This window comes from Cucurbitaria berberidis (genome assembly GCF_010015615.1).
Source record: "Cucurbitaria berberidis CBS 394.84 unplaced genomic scaffold K460scaffold_1, whole genome shotgun sequence".
Lineage (NCBI taxonomy): Eukaryota > Fungi > Ascomycota > Dothideomycetes > Pleosporales > Cucurbitariaceae > Cucurbitaria > Cucurbitaria berberidis.
Window position 1 is genome coordinate 6,526,328 of NW_024468935.1, and position 22,192 is coordinate 6,548,519.

General features: G+C 50.9%; 10 protein-coding genes across 10 annotated transcripts; 4 read left to right on the forward strand and 6 right to left on the reverse strand.

The window, feature by feature from the left end:
• Positions 1-101: 101 nt before the first annotated feature.
• Positions 102-1,847, forward strand: K460DRAFT_413431 (acetylornithine aminotransferas-like protein). The gene is made up of 3 exons (XM_040937607.1): positions 102-322; positions 374-613; positions 668-1,847. Exons 1-3 carry the CDS (start codon positions 179-181, stop codon positions 1,739-1,741), a joined length of 1,458 nt encoding a protein of 485 aa, XP_040794505.1. The 5' UTR covers positions 102-178; the 3' UTR covers positions 1,742-1,847.
• A 350-nt stretch (positions 1,848-2,197) lies between these two features.
• Positions 2,198-6,544, forward strand: K460DRAFT_413433 (uncharacterized protein). Its single transcript, XM_040937608.1, has 4 exons — positions 2,198-3,522; positions 3,578-4,119; positions 4,171-5,677; positions 5,740-6,544. Exons 1-4 carry the CDS (start codon positions 2,279-2,281, stop codon positions 6,290-6,292), a joined length of 3,846 nt encoding a protein of 1,281 aa, XP_040794506.1. The 5' UTR covers positions 2,198-2,278; the 3' UTR covers positions 6,293-6,544.
• A 190-nt stretch (positions 6,545-6,734) lies between these two features.
• Positions 6,735-7,357, forward strand: K460DRAFT_392117 (uncharacterized protein; the record flags this gene model as incomplete). The annotated part of the gene is made up of 3 exons (XM_040935865.1): positions 6,735-6,984; positions 7,064-7,273; positions 7,320-7,357. Exons 1-3 carry the CDS (start codon positions 6,834-6,836, stop codon positions 7,355-7,357), a joined length of 399 nt encoding a protein of 132 aa, XP_040794507.1. The 5' UTR covers positions 6,735-6,833.
• A 371-nt stretch (positions 7,358-7,728) lies between these two features.
• On the reverse strand, positions 7,729-9,635 carry K460DRAFT_271430 (uncharacterized protein; the record flags this gene model as incomplete). The annotated part of the gene is made up of 7 exons (XM_040927724.1): positions 7,729-7,798; positions 7,846-8,042; positions 8,093-8,856; positions 8,912-9,167; positions 9,286-9,303; positions 9,394-9,416; positions 9,485-9,635. 7 exons carry the CDS (start codon positions 9,633-9,635, stop codon positions 7,729-7,731), a joined length of 1,479 nt encoding a protein of 492 aa, XP_040794508.1.
• A 491-nt stretch (positions 9,636-10,126) lies between these two features.
• K460DRAFT_325365 (uncharacterized protein) lies at positions 10,127-11,719 on the reverse strand. Its single transcript, XM_040930588.1, has 3 exons — positions 11,665-11,719; positions 10,896-11,615; positions 10,127-10,842 (listed from the first exon to the last, which is right to left on the reverse strand). Exons 1-3 carry the CDS (start codon positions 11,665-11,667, stop codon positions 10,564-10,566), a joined length of 1,002 nt encoding a protein of 333 aa, XP_040794509.1. The 5' UTR covers positions 11,668-11,719; the 3' UTR covers positions 10,127-10,563.
• A 703-nt stretch (positions 11,720-12,422) lies between these two features.
• On the reverse strand, positions 12,423-13,132 carry K460DRAFT_362719 (NADH dehydrogenase, alpha subcomplex, subunit 2). The gene is made up of 3 exons (XM_040932693.1): positions 13,020-13,132; positions 12,818-12,924; positions 12,423-12,764 (listed from the first exon to the last, which is right to left on the reverse strand). The coding sequence occupies exons 1-3, from the start codon at positions 13,103-13,105 to the stop codon at positions 12,673-12,675; spliced, it is 285 nt and encodes a 94-aa protein (XP_040794510.1). The 5' UTR covers positions 13,106-13,132; the 3' UTR covers positions 12,423-12,672.
• A 33-nt stretch (positions 13,133-13,165) lies between these two features.
• Positions 13,166-14,161, forward strand: K460DRAFT_44309 (UPF0041-domain-containing protein). The gene is made up of 3 exons (XM_040938428.1): positions 13,166-13,536; positions 13,597-13,891; positions 13,919-14,161. Exons 1-3 carry the CDS (start codon positions 13,379-13,381, stop codon positions 13,922-13,924), a joined length of 459 nt encoding a protein of 152 aa, XP_040794511.1. The 5' UTR covers positions 13,166-13,378; the 3' UTR covers positions 13,925-14,161.
• Positions 14,162-14,397: 236 nt separating this feature from the next.
• On the reverse strand, positions 14,398-15,321 carry K460DRAFT_401948 (uncharacterized protein; the record flags this gene model as incomplete). The annotated part of the gene is made up of 1 exon (XM_040936479.1): positions 14,398-15,321. One exon carries the CDS (start codon positions 15,319-15,321, stop codon positions 14,398-14,400), a length of 924 nt encoding a protein of 307 aa, XP_040794512.1.
• A 1,974-nt stretch (positions 15,322-17,295) lies between these two features.
• Positions 17,296-18,651, reverse strand: K460DRAFT_373839 (phosphotransferase enzyme family protein-like protein; the record flags this gene model as incomplete). The annotated part of the gene is made up of 1 exon (XM_040934615.1): positions 17,296-18,651. One exon carries the CDS (start codon positions 18,649-18,651, stop codon positions 17,296-17,298), a length of 1,356 nt encoding a protein of 451 aa, XP_040794513.1.
• A 427-nt stretch (positions 18,652-19,078) lies between these two features.
• K460DRAFT_401950 (uncharacterized protein) lies at positions 19,079-22,151 on the reverse strand (the record flags this gene model as incomplete). Its single annotated transcript, XM_040936480.1, has 2 exons — positions 19,079-21,928; positions 22,017-22,151. 2 exons carry the CDS (start codon positions 22,149-22,151, stop codon positions 19,079-19,081), a joined length of 2,985 nt encoding a protein of 994 aa, XP_040794514.1.
• Between the last annotated feature and the right edge of the window lie 41 nt (positions 22,152-22,192).

Genomic DNA, 22,192 nt, shown 5'->3' on the forward strand with positions numbered 1-22,192 from the left:
CAGGATTAGGATAGGATAGTCAATCTAAGCGTTACTTTGCGCCCTCCGACCTCGGCAGGCCTTATCGATAACATGTCCTTGAATTTTGTGGGGTCGCATCACATCAACAGTCACAGCAGAAGACTCATACACTACTCAGCTTTTCTTTCTCTTGCATTTGGAGTTTCTATTGACCATCATGGCATTGCGAATCTCTTCTAAGCGGATATGTACCGCATTGCGAGCGCCGCGTGTCAATTGCGTGTCTATTCGATCTGCCTCCGCGGCATCGGCCGCACTGAAGGACTCGAGTCTACCACGAGATGTTAAAGACTCAATAGCTGTGAGTGTCTGGGCCCATAACAATTGATCGAATTTTGCTCATGTTCTATAGCGCGATTCCTCTCTACCCAATCCTGACCCATCCTCGAGCTCTAAGACCGCCGGGCTTGTGAACAAGCAGCTACCGTACATGGTACCTACCTATGTCCGCCCGCCACCCATGTTTGAGAAAGGAGAGGGGTGCTATATGTGGGACGTGGAGAACAGGAAGTACCTAGACTTCACAGCCGGTATTGCCGTCAATGCGCTGGGTCACTGCGACGCAGGTGTTGCGCAAGTACTAGCGGAACAGGTACTTTCAATGGAGATGTGAATCCATCTGGACACCAGCTAACCTATATTTCAGGCCACACAGCTAATGCACACTTCCAACCTCTACCACAACCCACATACCGGCCTCCTCTCCAAGCAGCTCATCCAGCTCACACACGCGACCGGTGGCTTCGCCAGCGCAACCCGTACCTTCATATGTAACAGCGGCTCAGAAGCCAATGAAGCTGCTATAAAGTTCGCCCGCAAGGTTGGAAAGTCTGTCTCGCCAGAGAAGGACAAGTACGAGTTTGTTTCGTTTCACAATTCCTTCCATGGCCGGACCATGGGAAGCTTGAGCGCAACACCGAACCCCAAGTACCAGACGCCCTTTTCGCCAATGGTACCAGGATTCAAGTACGGCACATTCAATGATGTAGAGGCTGTCAATAGTTTGGTGACGGAGGCAACTTGCGGTGTCATTGTCGAGCCTATTCAGGGAGAAGGCGGTGTCAATGTGGCAACACCCGAGTTCCTAACCGCGCTACGGAAGCGCTGCACAGAAGTTGGTGCCGTCCTGATCTTCGATGAGATTCAATGCGGCCTCGGCAGGACAGGCACCTTCTGGGCACATGGAGGCTACCCCAAGGACTGCCACCCGGATATAGTAACTACGGCCAAAGCTCTTGGCAACGGATTTCCCATTGGAGCAACGATAGTCAACGACTTTGTCTGCGATCATATCAAGACTGGAGACCACGGAACCACATTCGGCGGCAACCCGCTAGGATCCCGTGTAGCTTCGTACATCCTTTCCCGCCTATCGTCCCCAGAAATCCTTGACTCAATACCCGCCAAGGAGCAAACCTTCCGTAAGCACTTCGATGCTTTGCGACAGCGATTTCCAGGTCAGATCCGGGAAGTCAGGGGCAAGGGACTGATCCTCGGACTTCAACTTGACACAGACCCTACCCCTATCATCACCGCTGCCCGGGAGCGAGGGTTGTTGGTCATCACCTGTGGCACGAACACTTTGAGGTTCGTCCCACCACTCACGATCACCGAGGCGGAGATCGACGAGGGTATGAAAATACTGGGACAAGCAATGGAAAGTGTTTGGGTTCAAGGCGAAGATGTAGAAGGCACTAAGGGCCAGCAAGAGATGCGATAGCGTAGTCGCCGGGTGAGTATTGTTTTAGCACGGCGTTATCTGGGTCATAGATCTGCTTCACAATGCGATAGAGCGAAACTGGAGGCTTTGCCATTATAAGCTGCTTCTATTACTTCGTGATTGGTTGTGCATGGTGATGAAGCTGTCAAGACAGTGACGTTTTTCAATGCCTGTTACAATCACTACAACTGGACTCATCTTGCCATGCGGTCCAGGAGTCCTGGAAAATGCTCACTCGAAAGAGACCACTTCCTATTTCCTATCGTTGTTAATGGCTGTCTCTATAACGGCGGAAGAAATAGGACCGGATAAACAACATAAAAGAAGAGGTGTAGACGAAAGCGCGTTATTGCTTTCGCTCTTCCTAATTCAGCTAGTGCGAGCGCTATTTCCGAACGGCTCGTGCAGGCCTTGGCAGTTGCCTCGCAGCGACTCCTCTGGTGAACACCACGACCTGCAGATGTTCCGAGTCCAAATCTTGATTATCAGGTCATTGACATGGCGTTTAGTACTTTTGATGGGTTATAATCGTTGACTATGAGCGGATCAACGCTGTTGGAGACGCCTTTACCATGGCGCGCTCCAGCCGAGAGCATGCAGCGAGCAACACATCGAGCCAGTGCAGAAGGTGCGGAGCAGATTTCTCCGACAGATAATTCGGCTGCAAGAATGCTGTCAACTCCATCGACCTCTGCATCAACTCCGGCCCCGCGTACAGACAACGACGCCCACGATATCAATCGCTACATTGCACTCGGATGCCTTCACTTGGAACTACCAGGCTGGGACAATAATACTCCATCGTCCGAGGCTGAATGGCTTGAGCTGCTTCATGCTGACCTCCCGAGTGAACTGAAATTGGTGATTGGTAATGAAGCTGCAAGGCTTCTGAACGCACGCTGGATCCGACTATTCCTTCATCAGCCGAAATCACATTCATGGACTCGCCACAGCATAGTCCGCGTGTATCTTCTACCAGAAGATTGGGCTCGACGTGTCATCGACCGCAACAGCAAGAGCTTAAAGTCAGCGTTACGACAGCTCCTCCATCAAGTGGACGTATCGCCAACTGCCTGGTCTGGCGACTCATCAGAGGGAGATATATGCTTGTTCGATCCTTGGGCAAGCGCCCAGAACACTTCACTCTATTATCTGTTCAACAAGCTGCCCTCACCTGCACCTACGCCAGAGACGATCAAGAATCGCTACACGAGAGCTGCGGTGTATGATCTGCTCAGGTCTGCAGATTTCTCAGAATGGGAAGAGCATGGCGAGCAGCCACTCGAAGGTTTGAAGACGAGATTATATCCATATCAGGCACGCTCGGCCAGTCTGATGGTCCAGCGGGAAGCTGCTCCTCAGCTACAGCTAGATCCCAGGCTAGAGGTTCGAACATCGCCAAACGGAGAGACGTTCTACTTCGGTGCACGAGATGGGTCCTTTCTACAGGAACCCCGTTACTATGAATCAAACCGAGGCGGAATCTTGGCCGAGACTATGGGGTTGGGCAAGACAATCATTTGCTTGGCGGTCATTCTGGCCACCAAAGGTCACTATCCTCTAATACCAGCAGCTTACCAACCACCTTCACCGGTTCGGAGCTGTGTCGGTACACTATCGGACATGGCAGCTTCCATCATAGGGCGGCACTCTATCCCTGCGAAGGCCTTCTTGGAGCAATCTGAAGCGAACGGCGACATTGACCTGACTTCCCTAAAGGGTGCGCTTGATCGCAATATTCCATTCTACGAAATCCCACCAGAGATGTCGCGGATGAACAGGTAAGAGGCTCAGGTATGAGTATCATATGAGACAGACGCTTACTTCGCACTATAGGACTACCAGGATTGCGCCCCCGCGTCAGCTAGTTATTTGCTCTGGTACAATTATTGTCGTACCTCGTAATTTGTTGCATCAATGGCAGTCAGAGATAGGGAAGCATGTGCTGAAAGGAGGACTGAAGATTCTCGTTGTCGACTCAGTACCTAAGCGTGGCAGTAAAGCAAAAGTGGTCCCGCTTGAGGACGGTACTATGGTGTTCTCGAGCGAGTTACCAGCACCCACCGAGCTTATCAAGTTTGATGTGGTTCTATTCACCCGTAATCGCTTCGAGCAAGAGATCCAAGACGGTGCAGATGATCAAGGACGACGAGCAGCCGCCGGCGTGGTTCGCACATGCAACTGCCCTTATATTGGAGCGACTAGGATCCCAGATTGTAATTGCGTCAACAGTTCCAGGATGTATGAATCTCCGCTGAAGAAGCTGCACTGGCTCCGCATCATCATCGATGAGGGTCATAGCTTTTCCTCTTCTGTTTCGAACGCGGTACTAGTGGCCAAGCAGATCCAGGCAGAGAGGCGTTGGGTAGTTTCCGGCAGTAAGTACCATGCAAGCCTCCTTAGTTCAATGTCAGTACTAACTAGGACAGCACCGGCAAAGAATCTAGTGGGTGTCGAGGTTGACATGTCGACACTGGACGCTGATCAGAGCGATCCCACCTCTCTTCGGGAATTCACTATTGAGAAGAGGAAGCTTTTTAATAATGGAGATGAGAATACTAAAGCTGCCAAGGCGTTGGGCTCCCTGGCTTCCAACTTCCTTATGGTGCGGCCATGGTGTGATTCTAGCGTCGAGGGAAAGCTTGACTGGGACGAATACAGCTATCGACATGAGCACCACTATCGCAAGACGTACTCTGGGTTTTCGTTATGCTTCCTCCGAACCTTGGAAGGCTTAGTCGTCAAGACACGGCCCGAAGACGTGGACAAGGACATCATCTTGCCGCCCATGCGACATCGTGTGGTCTTACTAAAGCCGTGCTGGTACGACAAGATGACGGCAAACATGTTCATCCAAGTTCTACGAGCAAACGCAATTACTAGCGAACGTACCGATGTCGACTACCTCTTCCACAAGAACAGTATCAAGGCACGTCATAGTCTGATCAGGAATTTACGACAGTCAAACTTCACGTGGACAGCCTTTCGCGTCGCGGATGTTCTTGGAACGGTGGAAACTACTAGCAAGTACCTTTCCAAGGACGACAGGAATTGTTCGGTCGAAGATGAGGAATCGCTCTCAGAGAGCAGCCAAGTTGTCTCTAAGTTGACTGCTTCCGATGGCTGGATAGCGCTGAGCGAGGTGCACGAAGTGGGCATGGCTATTGGAGATTGGCCAGCAGAATCTGAGGAGTCTTTCGCTCTTGCATATCCTATGAAACCTACCATGGTTGGCATCACACAACTACTAGAAGGACAACTTCATGTCGACAGCCATTTATTGACGCAAGATCCGACTGAACGCCTTGACCATGTTGGACGGACAGCCAGAGCGAAAGTCATTGCTATGGCGGAAGCAGAAAATGACAACAAAACTAGAGACCAGACACTCAATGACTCTCAGCTGACTAAGACTGGATTACCATCATCATGTGTAGGGAGTCAGCAGCCGTTGGCGAGCCGTCGAGCGTCAGCCATGACAAGTAAGACCTCTCCACAGAAGTCAGTGAAGACTGAACCCGCTAGCACTTCGCAAGACTCGGTCACGACTGAGTCTCCTGTTCGCGTCAAGAAACGCAAGCTCACCTTGGCCGACGAAAACGCGGGCCTAGCAACAGACTCACCACTTCGTAACACGCGCGTTGTTGGTACTACCTCGGCCAAACTCACATATCTCCTCGACAAGGTCGTACAGCACCAGGCTACTGAGAAGATTATCATATTCTACGATGGTGACAATGCAGCGTACTACATCGCCCAATGTCTTGAGATGCTCTATATCAATCACCGTATTTACGCTCGGACGTTGGACAACACAACGCGATCAGCATACGTGGCACTCTTCAACGAAGATCCAGATGTGCGCGTCCTTTTGATCGATGTCGCCTGCGGTGCCCTAGGGTTAAATTTGAACGCCGCAAGCGTGGTTCTTATTGTGTAAGTGACATTTGTACGAGCTTCATGTGATACATATACTAACTTTGTATCTCAATCTGCAGGAATCCTATAAACCGGCCAGGAATAGAAGCACAAGCCATCAAACGAGCGCATAGAATTGGCCAAACCCGCGAGGTCCTCGTCGAGACCTTGGTCCTTGAGAACACTATTGAGCATGCGATCTTCAACCGCGCAAAGAGGATGTCACGTACCCAGCATCTGGAGGCTAAAGAGCTCGAAGATGATGAAGGTATTATTCACATCATTCAGAATGCGCAAATTCTGCATGTAGGGGCCGAAGAGGGCAACGGTTTATCCAGCTTTGCACTGCTGGAAACACCGCAGCAAGTGTTCGGCCGACCAAATCGACACAAGTATCATCGTTATGGCCAATCGGACGTAAAGACGAGTGAGAAACGGAAGCAGGAGCCGAGGACTTTCAAGAGTGAAAAGAAGATCAAGGCTAATGATGACAGTGATGTCATTGCTGTGCGCAGGCCGGTGGTAGCGAGCTCATCGAGGGTTTCTGTGCTTGGACAAACTTGGCCAGCAGAGACGCAGACGAAGAATGGAGATTCCGATGGCATCACAGCGAGTATATTCAACTCTATATGAAGTCGAAGGTGTTACTAGTTACCTTATTCGATATCGAGAGGCGACTGTCTGATCTCTGAAGGGCAATCATAAAACCTCCAGCCATTTATCCCAGGAGTTCGGTTGGTGGATATGGTACCTTGGCGTTAGGCGTTCTGTGTAGAATCGTCCTTTCATACCATATATCCCGATCTGCGTTGCTATACATTAAAAATGAACCATTACGTCCTGCAGAAAGTCCCTTTCTTTGAATAGCCCGATTCAAAAACTAGCTTCTAGTTCCTTCTCTCTCTTATTCTAGGTACATACCTTGAGATTCAATCCTTCTTCATTACTAGCGATATCCATGATCGCAGGGGTGGAAGTATGACAGGGATATGTATTATCCGCGGGTAGGAGAACATACGCGTGACGCGACTATCATCTATCCGCTAAATTAAATTCCAGGATACACCATGTGGAGAAGCGATCTTATAAGAGACTACCCCGAACAGACAAGGGTGGAACTAACGACAACGTCGCCTTTGAAAGTCCTGAACCAACGTAAACAACTGACCTCGCCATGTTGACTTTATTCGCACCCATCTTGCTCCTCTTCCACACAGCGGTCGCAGCCCCTATCGGGAACACAGTAGCTGCTGCAACCGTAGGCAAAATCCGCGGTGTGCGTGAGCCGATTTACCATCTCTACCTGCAGGCCAACTCCAAAAACGGTACGCAAATACTACCTCAGGTTCCCCTTTAGAACCCACGCTACCTAAGCATAATCCATATATCTGACAAAAGACATAGAGTCAATTCCCGTCCTCGGGCCCGAAAGCGCAGCCGACGAATTCACCATAGGCGGAACTATCCAATCGAAGAAAACAAGCAAGTACCTAAATATCCAAACGGTGAGCACGAGTTTCAAGCCGCTGGTCTGGGGCGCAGCGGGGGAGACGACGGCGTGGGGGCTGGAGGGGGACACGATAATCACGGTGCAGGGGAGTAGTTATGGGAGACGTGAGTTGGGCCGTTTTCCTAGTCTGTCATTGCGATGTCGAATCAGGTTGCGTTCCGCTAGATAAGCGATGGATGGAGCAGTAATAGGGTCTTTGCAGGGATGCTAATAAATGGTGATTGCAGAACTAAACTTCCTCGTTTGCAAATCGAGCGATGCTAGTTACTACGATTTGTTTCTGCAGACGGGAAGCGATACACCGAGCGGGAAGACGTGTAGCAACTACCAGACGATACACCTGCCCTGTCTGTGCTAGGGGCGTCCAAAGGTACTGGGAGGATAACGCCTTTACAAATGAAGTAGAAAGAAAATGGGTATATTTCTCCTGATACCGAATATAGTAGTTTTGATGAAGACTTATCGCTCTGAATACAGCAGCCTCGTTCTCGATAACTGCAGGTATTATCAGATAACCGTACGGTGCCGGCCCTGTGCATGTAGTGTGCTCTCAAAGATGCTAAGCAGCCGGTAACGGGCCGGATGTGGCATCGGTAATGGGTAGGAAATTGCCTACGATCAAGGCGGGTCTATGACATCAGCACGAGCAGCCACAGAGGATGCTAAGGTGACCTACATATTCCACATGTCGCGCTTGACCGTAAAGGAAAAGCAGCATCGTATCTCGGGATCTTTGGATTTGGGATCCGGGTTCTTGAGGGAGCAGCTAGTCAAGATAGCTTTTTGGGTGTGGTCGAAGGCGATGGCACCGAACTTCTCCCAATACGACACCAGCGACGGCTCAGCGATGATGTCATGTAAAGCGATGGTGCCCTGTACTATTGTTAGCATGTCTTTGTACTGAGCTTACTTTCAAGGCTTACGTCTCGGAACTTTGACATCGGTACGTGAATGAGCCGCGCCATCTCCTTGTTTCCGCGATAGATCTCGCCGGTTCTCCGCCAGCAACATGCGGGTATGGCCATGCTCGCAAAAACGCGATCATACTCCATCAGGCTCTTGTCGAACCACATCTCAATGCGCACAAGATCCACGTCAGTCAGCTTCTCCATTCGCTCACGAAACTTTGGTCGGAATCTGTCCAGCTGGCGCAACACCCGTACGCGCGATATCTGCTGCAAGTTCTGTTCCATGTACTGGTTCAATCGGGCATAGCCTTTGACGTAATTGAAAGGCTTCAAAAGGCCTGCATCCATCTTGGCTTTCAGATACTTGTTCATGCGTTCTTCGGGACTGTCTGAGCTTGAGCCAGCAGGGTCGGCAGCTGTCATTAGGTACCTTTCCCGTGCCTTGTCAATGGGAAGACGGCTTGGTGGCTGCCGAATCTCATTACTGGAAGCCGTTTGCGCAGGTGGCGGCAGCAACTGAGCGTTTCTCGACGCATTCGGGTTGAAGGTGGAGTTGTTGGTAAGGGTACCCATGGAGGAGTTCATCAAAGAGGCATCGGAGAATAGGGTGTGGAAATCCCCACCTCCGTAAAAGGCGCCGTCGTCCATGAGGCTGTTATTGAGAAAGTCGTTGAGCAGATTATACTCATTACCGACTTCGGGTGTGTTGAACATATAGGAGGGGTGCATGTCCTGGAAATTATTTTGGGACGAGGAGAACAAGTCATCGTAGTTCAGGACTTCGCAATCGTTCAGTTACAAGCGGAGGTCAAGCTGAAAAGAAGTGTAACTTACAGGGCTGACTAGTAGAGGTCAGAGACGACAGCTGTGGCGCGGATACGGCGTCAGATGGGGCGACTGATGTTGTGCTGTCAACTCTATTAGGAGGGAGGAGCGGCGGCCCCAGGTTAAGCCCTGCATCTGGGGCGCTGGTCTGCTGGGGGACGACGCTCGAAGCGGTATCGGAGTGGGATGTTCCATTCTTAGGAGTCTCACTCTCTGCTTCAGGGTTTTCAGGCTCCGACTTTGACTTTTTGATACTTTCACGAGGCTCGTCGTGACACAAGTGGCCGATATTTCGCTTCACACAGCGCGTACATGGTCGCTCCTGCATAGGGAGAATGATCAGCTTGCAACTATCAAGGAGGGTGGGTGCTCAGTCTACTCACGAGATCGCAGGTCATGTGCTGATGGACGTGGGGTTAGCAATCATCTGAAATGTTCCCAAATGCAACATGATGCCATGTATTGGATACTAGGGGGCGGCTGCGGCTCACCGAACGTCTGCAGTATATGCATGCTAGAAAGGGGGTTTCGAGTCAGCGGGGCGGTGGGGAGCATTGGGGGTGCACAGCATGAGGGCCTTACCATGATTGACTTTTCTACGCTTCTTTGAAGTTTTCGTCGGCGGCTCGGAGACGGTCGCAGAAGAGGCCTTGTCCTTGGAAGGTGAACGACGCTTGAGCGCGTTGGTAGGAGAGGCGTCTTTGGCCTGGGGTGTCTTTTTTAATTCGGCCATGTTGGGCGAGGAAGCTCCATTGGATCTCCGTGCTCCTTCCGTCATCAAGCGCGGTGATGTAGGCAAGTCTCAGAACAGAATACTGCTCTCGGAGATCAGCAGTTGATGTGTGCTACGACAGGGTAGGGCCACGCGTAGTGGCACCGAACGACGTAGCGTATCTGAGCAGGCGGAGAGGCACGTTCCTTGGTGACACAGCGAGGTCTGCCGTGGAGACGCGACCATTGAATGGTAGAGATGCTGTTTCAGAGGCACGCGTAACAGTGAATGTCCACGGTCGCGTGCTTTCCCGGGCCTCGGGAAGATGTCGGAACAAGGCAGAGAGGCCCAGAGGGCGGGGAACTCGGACTCGGACCCGCCAATCTCCATCCGGCCATTTGACAACCACCCCTGCCTGCACCATCCATCCATCCATCCATCCATGGATATTCTCCTGCACTCTTTTGCGCTCAATCAATCAAGTCCTGTAGGCTATACGTAGCTTAGAGTTTGCGGAAGAAGCTACATTCAGGAGGTGCATATGTGGCTCCCGTTACGCCGAGAGGCCCAGTGGAGCCAATGACGCTGGCACTATGGCTACACCACATGAATATATTCGTCTGCGATAGTCCTGCATGCACAAGTTCCGATGACCATGCTGTCGGTAGTGCAAAATGCTATATTGGGTGACTGTCACGATAGCATCGTGCCAAATGCGCCCTCCATATCCCAGACCACGGACTGTCCCTATCGCACAAAAGCTCGTTCCATTTCATAGTATTCGATCAAGCACCGCATGAATCCACCAACGCCATCCATTCGCTTTGAAATCAGACCAAGTCCCATGTTCCTCGCACTTCTGATGCAGCCCAACTATGCGCCCGGCAATGCGAGGCTACCATGAAAGGAAAACACCCCCAAACGCCAACCGAACCTGCATACCAATACTCTAGAGAGCAGCATACTGCTGTGCGCTAGCATGCCTGAACAGAAAATCGTCTAATGCAGCCTGTGCATCTCTCATCGCTTCGTCAATGCCTTCGACCTGCGCATGATTACCTTGCATATTCTCTAAGCTGCGACGGAGTTGTTCGAGCACAGGGGCAAGCTCGACATCATGTGCTTCGAGCAATGACAGGTTGACTGGCTCTGATCGCTTCAGACCGATGTCGCCAGGGCTGTCGTTGTGGGTCTCGGCCCCCTCCACATCTTGAAGTAGGGGATGCAACTACATCATGTTAGCTGCTTTCTCGGCCATACTCAAAATAGCGAACAGCCTACCCGTCCGGTCCGCTCCTGGTGCTTCCACTCTGTCCTCCACTTCTTTGCATGCTTCTTCAGCTGCTCTAGATTCTCCTCGTCCTTCTTTAGGAAGCTCTGCGCAACCTTGACCTGTTCGCTGAACAGCTGCTTCGAATGCCGAGCTGTCGTGACCTCTCGTGAGACCTGCGCATTGCGCTCTGTGAGCTTGTCGATATTGAAATGAATGTCTTTGGCCTGGGGAGGTATTCGTGAGGCTTCTAGCTGACGCGCCAGCCTCCGCACGAGTGGGTTCAGCGTATTGTGTGCGTCCATAACCCTGCGCTCATCCCTCTGCGTGTTCGCAATGTCCTTCTTCGCGTCCCGTATCACAGCGGATATCTGTTCCAGAACCTGTGGAGACACCTGTGGCCATGTGTCTATCTGCTCTTGTGATATCTTCTTCGTCTTCGCCTCCAATTGCACGTACTGTTTGCCTGACTTCGATGCTACCTCTGTGCTCTCGTCTGGGTCAGCGTCGGATTTGCGCTTTCGACGACGGGAAGCCTGTGTGCGGTCCGCTTCCACTATTGATAGTTCATCTTCAGCCTCAGCTTGTTTCTGCGACGACTGTTTCCGTTTTGCCGTCGTCTTCGTGGCGGTGGGCTTTGCTGGTGGTTTAGCTACGGCATCGGATTTGCGACTGCCCGGAGGCCTGCCTCGTCGCTTCTTCGCATTTGCATCGCTTGAACGCGTTGGTGCCTTATTAAGAATCAGAATTTATTGCCTTTTAAGAAATCTGTGAACTTACCATGACGTGATGTGGAGTTAAGACGCGTTGTGTCGTGGTAAACACGTCCCGCAGCCGAGGCCTAGAGAGGAAAGAGCCCGTCCGAACTCCTACGACGCCACAACATCGACTTTTGATGTCGAAGCTACTGAACGTATAGACTCCGATAACACATATCTAGTTTGCTCAAGCCTGTCCATATTAAACACATGTTAGCCTGCCCACTGCATGGAATCCGTATATTTCGAATCTTATATATTACACGGATCTGTCTGGTAAACATTCATCAATCATGGGGTAGAAGCACTCTCAACCAGAACTCGCAACATACATCAAACCCCATAGATTCTGGTGAGTCCTCTTTCCAACAAAATTCTGACGAAATGAAGTATAGTGTCCAGCATCAACACACAGACACATCACCCAATGATCAGTTATTTCCGCAACGTGATTTTCTTTCATAGGTCTAATAATATAAGTTATTGTAATGTGGATAACTGGGAGGTACAATCAGTCCTGAGCTGAAGACAAGCTACGTGCCACTGAATGTAAGTTTATTGTTGGCAGTCTTGTTATCTTGAGATGTGCTTGCTACGATTTGCCTTGACCAGCACAGTAGTTAGAGAATAAGAATATACGCATATCTTTGACTTCCATCCGTAGTTCAGAAAGATCAACTTGTGTCTCACATTGGCTTACAACAATCAAGCTATGTGCGACATTGCAATCCTGGTCTCTTAACAGCTTTAGCGCAGGGACCTGGAAGACGAGATGTAAATGTGGTATTGTGAAAGTCCTCGAATGCACAAAAAGGACAGCAGATGGCGACTCTACGAGTGTTCATGCATCCGTATGTTCGCCTATTGAGAACCTCAATGAACGGCACCCGTAGTCGACTAGGATATAGAACTGGTTCATTCGTGATAGTGTATATGTACATCGGTTACGGATCGACTTTGCGCCGTACACATTCGAGCATCTCTATCATCTCCGTCTCTTCCGCATGCTCCTGCCGTCTCCTGGCCACACCTATAACTTCGAGTTCACTAGGTCGGTGACTTGTTGCTCGATCGCCTTGTCGTCCAGACCCTTGAGCGGTAGCTTTTTCTCCTTTCCGAAATCTGTAATTCCCTTTATTAGCATCCCTCTCCACAGAACATGCCTGATAACGCACCGAATCTCGCGTAGACCGTGGGCTCGGTGCCGCTTGCTTCCCGGATGAGGATCGGTGTGTGTGGGTTGTGCTTCTTCATCGTAGGGTAGCTTCTGGTGAGGAAATTCCTACGCGTCTTGTCAGTCATGCCTCGTCTTAGACCCAATAGCTCCCGCATCGCATGCGCAAATCAAGGGCAGTATGCCGGTTAGGTGTCGCATACCTTGTCGCAGCGCTTTGTTCGCCCGTCTGGCAGAACAGAAACCTCAATTCCTTCAGCCCCTGGGTGAATGCATATTTCGACGCCATCTTCGAGTCCGTGACCGTAAGGTTTGGGTATCAATTGGAGTCTCTCGCGATGGGTCGGCGTTCCTCAAGCTCTCCAAATGCACCTTCCCTAAAACAGTTTAGCCAATCGGAGCAAGCCCCAACGTAATCCCGACGGATTTATCCAAACCGCAACTTCGACCTTCGGAGAGCCGACATCGCGATCGTTGACATACGACACGACAACTTCACCGCATCTCCCCTCAATTCGACTTCACTCAATACGATAAGAGTGAACAGAAACGGAGAGCAACCATGTCGTTCCGCCCCGGCTCCCGCATCTTCAGCAGCTTCCGGCCCTTCTTCCAGAGAGCCAATGCCCGTCGACGAGTAAACACCGCCGCTGGCACAGAGCACACTGGCTTTGCCAGGTTCTGGAACAGCTCTGTTGGCCCGAAGACGGTGCATTTCTGGTACGTCCAACAACGCCCATTGCACTTGATAAAGATGCCGGATTGCTAATAGTCTCATAGGGCACCAGTAATGAAATGGGGCATGGTTCTCGCCGGCGCCTCCGACTTCTCCCGCCCCGCCGAATCCCTCTCCTTCACTCAGAACCTCGCTCTCATGTGTACGGGTGCTATCTGGACGCGCTGGTGCTTTGTCATCCGACCAAAGAACATTGCTCTAGCGGGTGTCAATGCGCTCGTGTTTGCCGTGGGTGCGACGCAGGTTGGCAGGATCTACAGTTACCATAAGAGTCTGGAGGGCACGGAGGCTCAGGCTAAGCTAGAGGGCAAGGAGTTGGAGGGTGATCTAAAGGCAACAGCGGAGAAGGCGGAGAAGGCCGCCAAGGCGTAGGACGGAGAAGTTGAGGAAATGCGAAGAGTTGACACAATGGAGAGGAACTAGAGTTCGATCGTCGACCTGTACGCCGAAATCGAGCGGAGGGCACGATGTGGAATGGATTGTACATTTACCTTGACCTTTGGGCGAATAGCTTGAAACTGGTCTATACGTCAATTACCCTTTATTCTAGGTCAAGTAATTGTATTGACCAAACATTAGACTCATGAGAACTTGCCACTCGATGTCGGATATAAGGGAACCAAACTGAAATTTGAACAGGGTATAAGATGATCACCAGAACCTCAACTCCTCCAAACACCTATCCCTCGTGCCCAGAACGCACGTCCAGCGAATCCCAAACACCACGCCTCTACCCATGACGACTCTCAATCCCATCATGACACAACACCCATCGCCATATCCCTAATCCGTTCCGCTCAATCCATGCCCTACACATGCCACCTGAATCTGGTCATGTGAAAACATCACCCCACAACCCCACAGCACACTATTGACTGACACCTCGACTTCATACGCTGCCAGGCGGTACGGTTCTCGCTCTCCAGCCCCCTCGCATGAGTGGGGTATTTTGCGGCCTCAGAGACGTGTGCCCCGCTACTCCATGATACTGGAGAGCAGGTGGCGCTGAGCTCGATGGGCGGGGACATGGTCATTTGAGAGTGTCGCATGGGCTGTGGGGCAAGGGGGGTTACAACTGGGTTATTTGAGCTTGAGTTGGCGGGTTGAGATGCGTGGACGTCGGCGGAACGATTGCTAAGTTCAATGGGGCTGGCGCTAGGATCGAAACCGGATATTGAGAGCTTGGATCTGTGACGGCGGCCGCTGTAGGATCTGGAGGCGCTGGGCTGGTTGGCGGGTTGCCCGGTAGTGGTGCTACATGTTCTCTTCTCCGTGCGCTTCTGCGCTTCTGAAGCCAGTTCTCGATCGATAGTAGTTCCGAGTCCGATCTGTCCTTCATTGCCGGGTTTAGCAAGATTAAGATTTTGTTCTTCTGCATGGCTTGGTTCCGCGGGATAAGTTTTCTCGCTGGGGCTGTCCAAAGAGATGTGCTCAGTCATCGTTTCACGTATGGAAGCAGCACCAGGCGACTGACAAGGAGTTTGAACCTCCTCTGCCTTGTCCCATGCGAATTCATTGCGGCAGCAGAAGCATTCTACGGTAGATGCATCGCCATCTCGGGCATTGGGCGCGTGGCACTTAGGGCAGCGCCTTTGTCCTTGATGGACTTGCTCTTCTATCGTGGTATTGGTATCCGTATATCCTGGGAAGGCTTCGATGGGGTTGCTCTGGCCTTGGGAACTGCAGTCAGACTCCTGCCTTTTGGTATTATCGTTGTCATTGTGCATATTGTCTATTAGCGGTAACGGCCCTTCGCTTGATGGGTCCATCTTGAGGTGGTGGCTGCAATAAACTGAACGAAGCGGATGTTGGTATCAAGAAGAGATAAATAGTCGATTCCAGGCGATCAACGAATAGAATGCGGAATGATGCGTAAATTAAGAGGTCTTTTAGTTCAGAGCTAGCTAGATGGGAATCTCGATATCGACGGGGAGGGCGCGCTGCGCTACTGGACGTTCATTCAAGAGATAGTGTAACGCGGACTATCACTGACTTCTGGCTGTATTTGCAATGCCGGCGCTGCGTATAGAATAGCGAAATCTCTACAACGATAGAAATGTTCTTGGCGATAACATCGGTGTTGGCGCGGCAGAGTTGCTGATTGCCAGTGGTGGTGTAGTCGAGAGCAGACGAGCAAACAAGCAACGTGCGATCGTTTGATGCTTATATGCTAGTCGCCAGAGCAGAAGCTGTGCTCTTTCTCATGTGATGGACTGAACCTTCCCCTAAAGTTCATCATACTCGTCTCGCATCGTACTCTCTTCAATTCTCTTCGTCCATGCCATGCTCTTGCCACGTTTGACCCTCTGTCCATTGTTTCCTTCCTCAAAAGATCAAGAGGAACAGGCACCACAGCATGCTGAGCAACACTCTCCACAGCAGTTCCCACAGCTGTCGAACATGCCCGAGAAGCACGACCCGATCCCTGCAAAGCAAGCAACGAAACATTCAAACCCAAGGAGGGTGCAGTCGCAACGCTTGACCCATTCCGTGCAGCAGTCCGATTCTCGACTTTGTCCCTCGGTGAACTCTTCATGGTGATCCACAGGTGCATAATTCATACTGAAGGTGATCGGGATGCTCGATATGTTGGGAGATGCCAAAACGACAAGATACTGGTGTAAAGATATGTAATGGAGGGTAATGAGGAATTTGCTGTAGTATATAAAATAACCCAAAATCGGATCCTCGTGCGCCGCTTACATCACAAAAGGAGATCGTGAACAAAGTAGATCTGAGCGCGCCTAAGGCGGCCAGCACAGCCGAAGTGGGGCTGGGTGGACGCCTCGAAATACGGTCAAGCACTGCCACGAATCAGCCTCTTCAATCGTATTAATTAGGGCCTATTCATTGCCCTCTATTTCAAATAGTAAGTTTAGGCTTATTTTAAGTATAGTATCAAAGAGAGGTTATAAGACGACGCAAGCCGCGTAGAAGGCTTGTTGGTGGATAAGAGAGGTTAGAAGGAGAAGGCAGGAACGCGACGAAATGCCGAAGGCGTTGGCGCAGACTAGGCCAAGCCGGAAATTCTTTGGAGCTGGAGTTATCACGATCGGCAAAAATGATTAACTGACCCTGATGAACCTTCCAGTTGGCGCTGGAGTGACTAGACCAAGATACACACACGCAATGCAACAACAAAGTAGAAGATGTCGTTATTAGCGGCGACTAACGGTGCACCTCGCTTACACACGTTACTACTGTCAGCTGAGCGAGCGAGCGAGCGAACTAGACGGCGCTCTAGCTGTTACTAGAGATAATGCTGTAGATAGTAAGCGCTATATTGTAGTCAACTGTGTCCCCTTTATCTAGGGCAGGCAGCTTGACGAGCGTGTTTCCGAGTAAGTAGTAGAGATAGCGCATCACAAGCGTTGGAACGTGGCGGTACGGACCAGAATAGCACCCATTAACTAGGCGCAGCGACACTCTAGCGTGTGGAAGCATGCCCATTTCACGTGCCAGACAGCTCGCGAAGATATCGGCCTTGTAGTGAAACTAGATGCGATTAAATACGGTGCAAGCCGAAGGCCACCACTAGATATCACAAGCCGCAGTGGTATTGCTTGATGCAGTAATTGCTCTTTTTGTGAATGTGCCCTGATGGATTTCATTTCTCTCTTCAACGCGATGTTGCTTAGTTGCAACCTCCTCTTTCGGAATACCATGGAGCACGGAAAGATATCTAATGCTACATCTCTTGTTCGCCAAGCACATGAACAAGGATAGCCTGCGAAAACCAAATATTACGAAGAAAATCGGACCTTACACTCTGCATTATAAGCTTTCAACTGGTCCATCTTTAAATCCACCAGCTTCTCCATCTCTTCTCTCATCTTATCATTGAGCACATCATCCCCATCCTTGTGAAGTGCAGCCCAATAGACCGCATCGATGTCGAAACTCTTCCTAATTCCATAGTCGAACCAGAACCTTCCGGTCGCCCAGGAGTCACGCATCCGGACAGAAAGGAGTGGGTTTCTCTCGCTTCCTTCCAAATTCGTCCTCGCCTCCACCCGTTCCATAGCTCGCAAGAACTGGTCCATTCTTGGCACGTAGCGGATCATAAATTCTTCCATAGAGTGGTTTTCAAGCCACATATCTGGACCCAGTAGAAGTAGCCACCAAGGTGGATCGTAAGCAAACTGCGCTGGCATAGTGTTTGCAAATTCAAAGTCTAGTACAGCTGTGATACGGAAAGTGTCTGGGTGCGCAAGCATATTTGTAGGTTGCAGGTCGTCACAGTAGGGCTTGAAAGGACCAGTGTCATCGAGGCAGTAGCGGGAAATTAGCTCCTTGAATCGATGGCGTGCGATGAACCGCTTCTTAGCATCGTCTCGGTCATTGGCAAGGTTTCGTTGGGTTCGAAGATGGACAAGATGCTCTTCAGCAAGAGAGTGAAGAAACGCCTTTGCAGACGTAAACGCGGCTGTAGAAAATCCGCTTATAGGGTAGTTTGAAACTACAGTCTTCAACTCATTCATGTTGTAGGTTAGCGGTCTTTCGCTGGCAATCCATCTATTTGAAGACGGACCCTCTGATATCGCGCCGATTGTAGAAAAATCCAGTCGGGAGAGTTGTAACATGTAATCGGCAAGTTGCTCGTAGACATAATTCAGTTTTATGTCGTCCACGTCGGTCATGAGGATCACCTCATCTTGTTCGGTCTCTGTTGGCTGCTTTAAAATGGTCGCTAGCGAGATACCATTAACATAATCCATGATTATGAATGGACCGAGGTGCTGAGGACTGTCTTCGATCATACCCCAACTCACTACCTGAGGTATAGGAATAGTAGTCTTCTCGCTCAGGAATTTCAGGAATTGGACTTCATTCCTAACCTTTTCATCCCGGAAAGCTGTGGCTGTGTGACCTGGTTTGGGGAAACGAATTACAGCTTTTGGCCCTCCATCGCTAAATCTGACGATGAGACTAAGGTTGAATGAACCTTTAAGGTAGCCGTCAAACTCTCCCGCTGGCCTGCCTTGTCGTCGAGAAGCGACAAAGGCGACAATCTCTTGCTTCGCATCGATGACCTTTGACAACCACGCCTTAAATTCGTTGTCCCCGTCCGTTTCGGCTAGCTCATCGAATACAGTCATCTTCTCCGTAAGCCACAGTCAGGTGCGGAAAATACAGTAAGGTAAGGAGCAAAAGAAGAGAGATTGTGTGAGATTGGCTCTTTAGGGATCGGCCTAGAGGAACTATTCCATATGTGGCATAGTGCGAGGCTGGGGCACCTCGTCAGCCGCCACACCGCCAGATTTCAAAACGTCGATTTGTGTGGAAGCGCACTGACGCATGCGACAAACCCGCTCATTGGCAAATTCAAGGGCTGGCGGTAGGAGATAAGCAAGAAAAACCTGACGTCCTATTCGTTATCTGGGTATCTGTGTATGCGCCTAATGAAAGCAAGCGAGAAGGGAAGTAAATGATAAAATGCATAACTCCAGAAAGTTAAAAAAAAAAAAGGTTTCCCGGGTATCTATGCAAATAGTCGTAAGTCTTGGAGTGCTGGAGGTGCTTTAGTTACACCCGAATCACAACATTAACGCCTAAACCACGCGCTTCGCGGATGCAGCAAGCCAAGCAAGTGCGTTGGACTCTGCCAACTATGGCGTGAAACCCTTTTTCTGCACACCAAGCTCGCGCGAGAAGCTGCAGGTCTGACGAACCTCGCGCGTCGAGGACGAGAACGGCCTTCCTGTCGGTTAGATTCGCGTCCATCTCGTTCCCGTGATCTGGTGATGAGGAGGTCAAACGTGGCGCTGACCCAGAGGCGTACGTTGCAAATGGCAGTATAAAGGCAGGATCCAAAACGTCAGCCACCGGCACAATCTTGTGTAAATAGGATATGTGCAGAAGATGAGCATTCAGCGGCTTGCCTATGAGTGATGATGAATCCACTCCGTCCTCTGAGTCGGGGGAGTACATGCGTTTTGGTGCGATATCTGATGAGTCTGGGGGATGTGATAAGAGTGGCTCGAAGCCATGGCTGTTGCGTCGCGATAGCGTTTCACTACGCTTGGATGACGAACGTGATAGTGTCTCGGTGAGCGAGCGCCTGAGAATTATAGGTCGACTCGCGGCTGGCATTGGAGCCGAAGCGGGTGTAGTGCACGGCCAGGAAGTGACGAAGTGTACATCGTACGCGAGTGTAAACGTGTGGCTCGCTGTCTGATCAGCGGAGGCAAAGGTGACTGAGGGGACATGGATATCGATCTCGGTCGGTTGGGTTGACAAGCTGTCGGTGTCAATCAAGTCTGGGTTGAGCGGTGTGAGTTCCCAGGATGTGAAGGTGATTGAATGACCTGGAACGGATTCGGAATCTGATGGTAGAACGAAATCTTCGGGCTTGATTGTGGTCAACGCGTCTTTGGGTGCGATAGCTGAGTCTTGGACGACCAAGTCTGAGCTAACTGTGGTCCGCAATCGATCCTCGTAGGGAAGTTGCTCGCTATGAATGGAGTGCCAGCGGTCGGAAGGGCTGTCGGGCAGCTTAGGGCAAGAGATCCAGCCCATGCATTCTGTGGACCCTTCAACGCATGCTAGGACACGACCGACGATCGATTTCGCACTCCACCAGGTTCTACTCGCATAGGAAAAGCCCCCATACAGGTTAGCAGAATCTCCAAGGTTGGCGATCGCGAACTTGTCGTTTTCGAGGAGAGTAGAGATCAGGAAATGCGAAATAGCCTCCCCAGGCAAAACGAGCCCAGTCAGATAGGAGCGACTGAGCCATCCACCGATGTTATTCAAAGCAGGGACTGACCTATCCTCCCGTGACAACAGAGAGGGCGACAGTGGCACTCGTAGCGAACGAGAGTTGTGGCGGCTAAGAGAGGGCTTGCCCACATGTCCAAAGTAGTTGTCCGGGATGTGGCTTGCTGAGCGCGGTGTCTGCAGAGGCGTCCCGTACACGCTGATTGACGAGGGAGTAGTGATATCAAGCAGCCTTCCGCTAGACGAAGGCCGTTGCTCTGTTTGTTCAGAATCATCCTGTAGACCTAGTTTCTGAGACAGTTCCGTTGTCAAGACATCAAGATTTGGCCATCGCAGCGTTTCTGCAAAACAAGAGAGCCCTGCGAGCTGGCGTGTCTGGTGTTGCGGCAGCAGAATCATATCTGATCTTGGTGGATCTGCCTGGGGGCTCGCGCTCAGTAGCGATAAAAGTCCACGCGGCTTCGGTGGCTGCGATGATTCTGCCGTATCGCTGCCTTTGACAACCAGTATGTTTTCCAAAAATCTCCTGGCAAGGACCAAGTCCCAATCAATTTTCTGCGTCTTGATCTCAAGAAATCCCTTGACATCCTCGCGCTTAATAGGGAGTTCTTCGTCCGTGTTGTTCGCATCCAGTATCGTGACAGCGTCTAGTCGTAGCAGAAGCTCGCAAGCTAGTGTAATCTGGAGTAGCAATATCTCACGCTCCGTCCAAAGAGGGTGCGATTCATGTTCAGGAATTGGCTCTGGGTCACTCCACAGTAGCTGACCCAATCTTATCCTCCACTCCACCAAACTGAAGTCGTACCAGACGCCTTTCAGCCTCAGTATCTTCAAGAGCGCGGTGATTTGTATGTGTATCCCTGTTGGATCATCTGAGGAGTCATCGTAACCTGGAGGAGTCAGGAACTTGCTGAATAAGTTGGCGTACAAATCTCCAGAGCTCTGGTTGTTGAGAATCGTCATTGGTTCGGGGGTGCCTTTGAAGGTTTCGTATAGGTCTTGAAACTCGAGAAGGCGGTCTTGAATTAGGTCCATCTCCACTGGACGGATTCCAATGCGCTCAGGATTCGCTTGCATTACCTCTTTGTTCCTTGTGGCTTCTAGGAAGTGCTTGCTCGATTGAGATTGCTCCAAGTTGGTGACGAGACTATCAGACTTGGGCAAGTCCAAAAAGTGAGAAAAGCCAATGCTTCCAGGTTCGATACCTTGAGCATTAAGCATGCTGGGAACTTCGACAACGTTCACTTCGTAGCCCTGGTAGTTGTTCCCCTTATCCGGAGATTGTTGCCGTAGTGTTGCAGCCAAAAAGGCGGGCTCGACCAGAGGCACTGAATCGGAAGCATCCTTTTTATTGCCTTCGCTGTCCCATGGGTATGTTACTATAGCAGCGAGAGGGCCATCTACCTCCCTGAGGCTGAATTGCGGGGCCCCTGCGAAGAGAGTGTGAATCTGTGCCTCGCTCAGGGTCTCGACCGTTTCTGTCACTCTCGCTTCTGGTGGTGAAGTAGGTAAGGGGGCCACTTCTTCCTGCTGCTCCATGGGCGAGATCCTCGAGTTGTCGACGGGCGTGTTCGGTTGCTTGAATGGAGTCACTTCGGTGACGTCCGACTCACGGGCAGGCTTTGGCGGGGTCGTTTCTTCGATAATCGTCGGTTTCTTTGCAGGGAAGGATGCCATTAGCTTATAAACTGAGAAGGCGGGGAGGGGATATTGATAAAGATACAAAGGAGCGGGGGGAGCGTACAGATACCTCATCGTGACTCTGTGGCTTTTGCTTCCTCCATCTGAAGAACTGCACGATGCGTTGTCGCTTGCTCCTCTTCCTCTCCAGCTTTGTGTCGCTGTCTTCAACCATTTCCGTGTGCAGTCTGGGCAGCATGTTGGCAGCCGACAGCCGGACAAGGGACGCGACGCATGCTC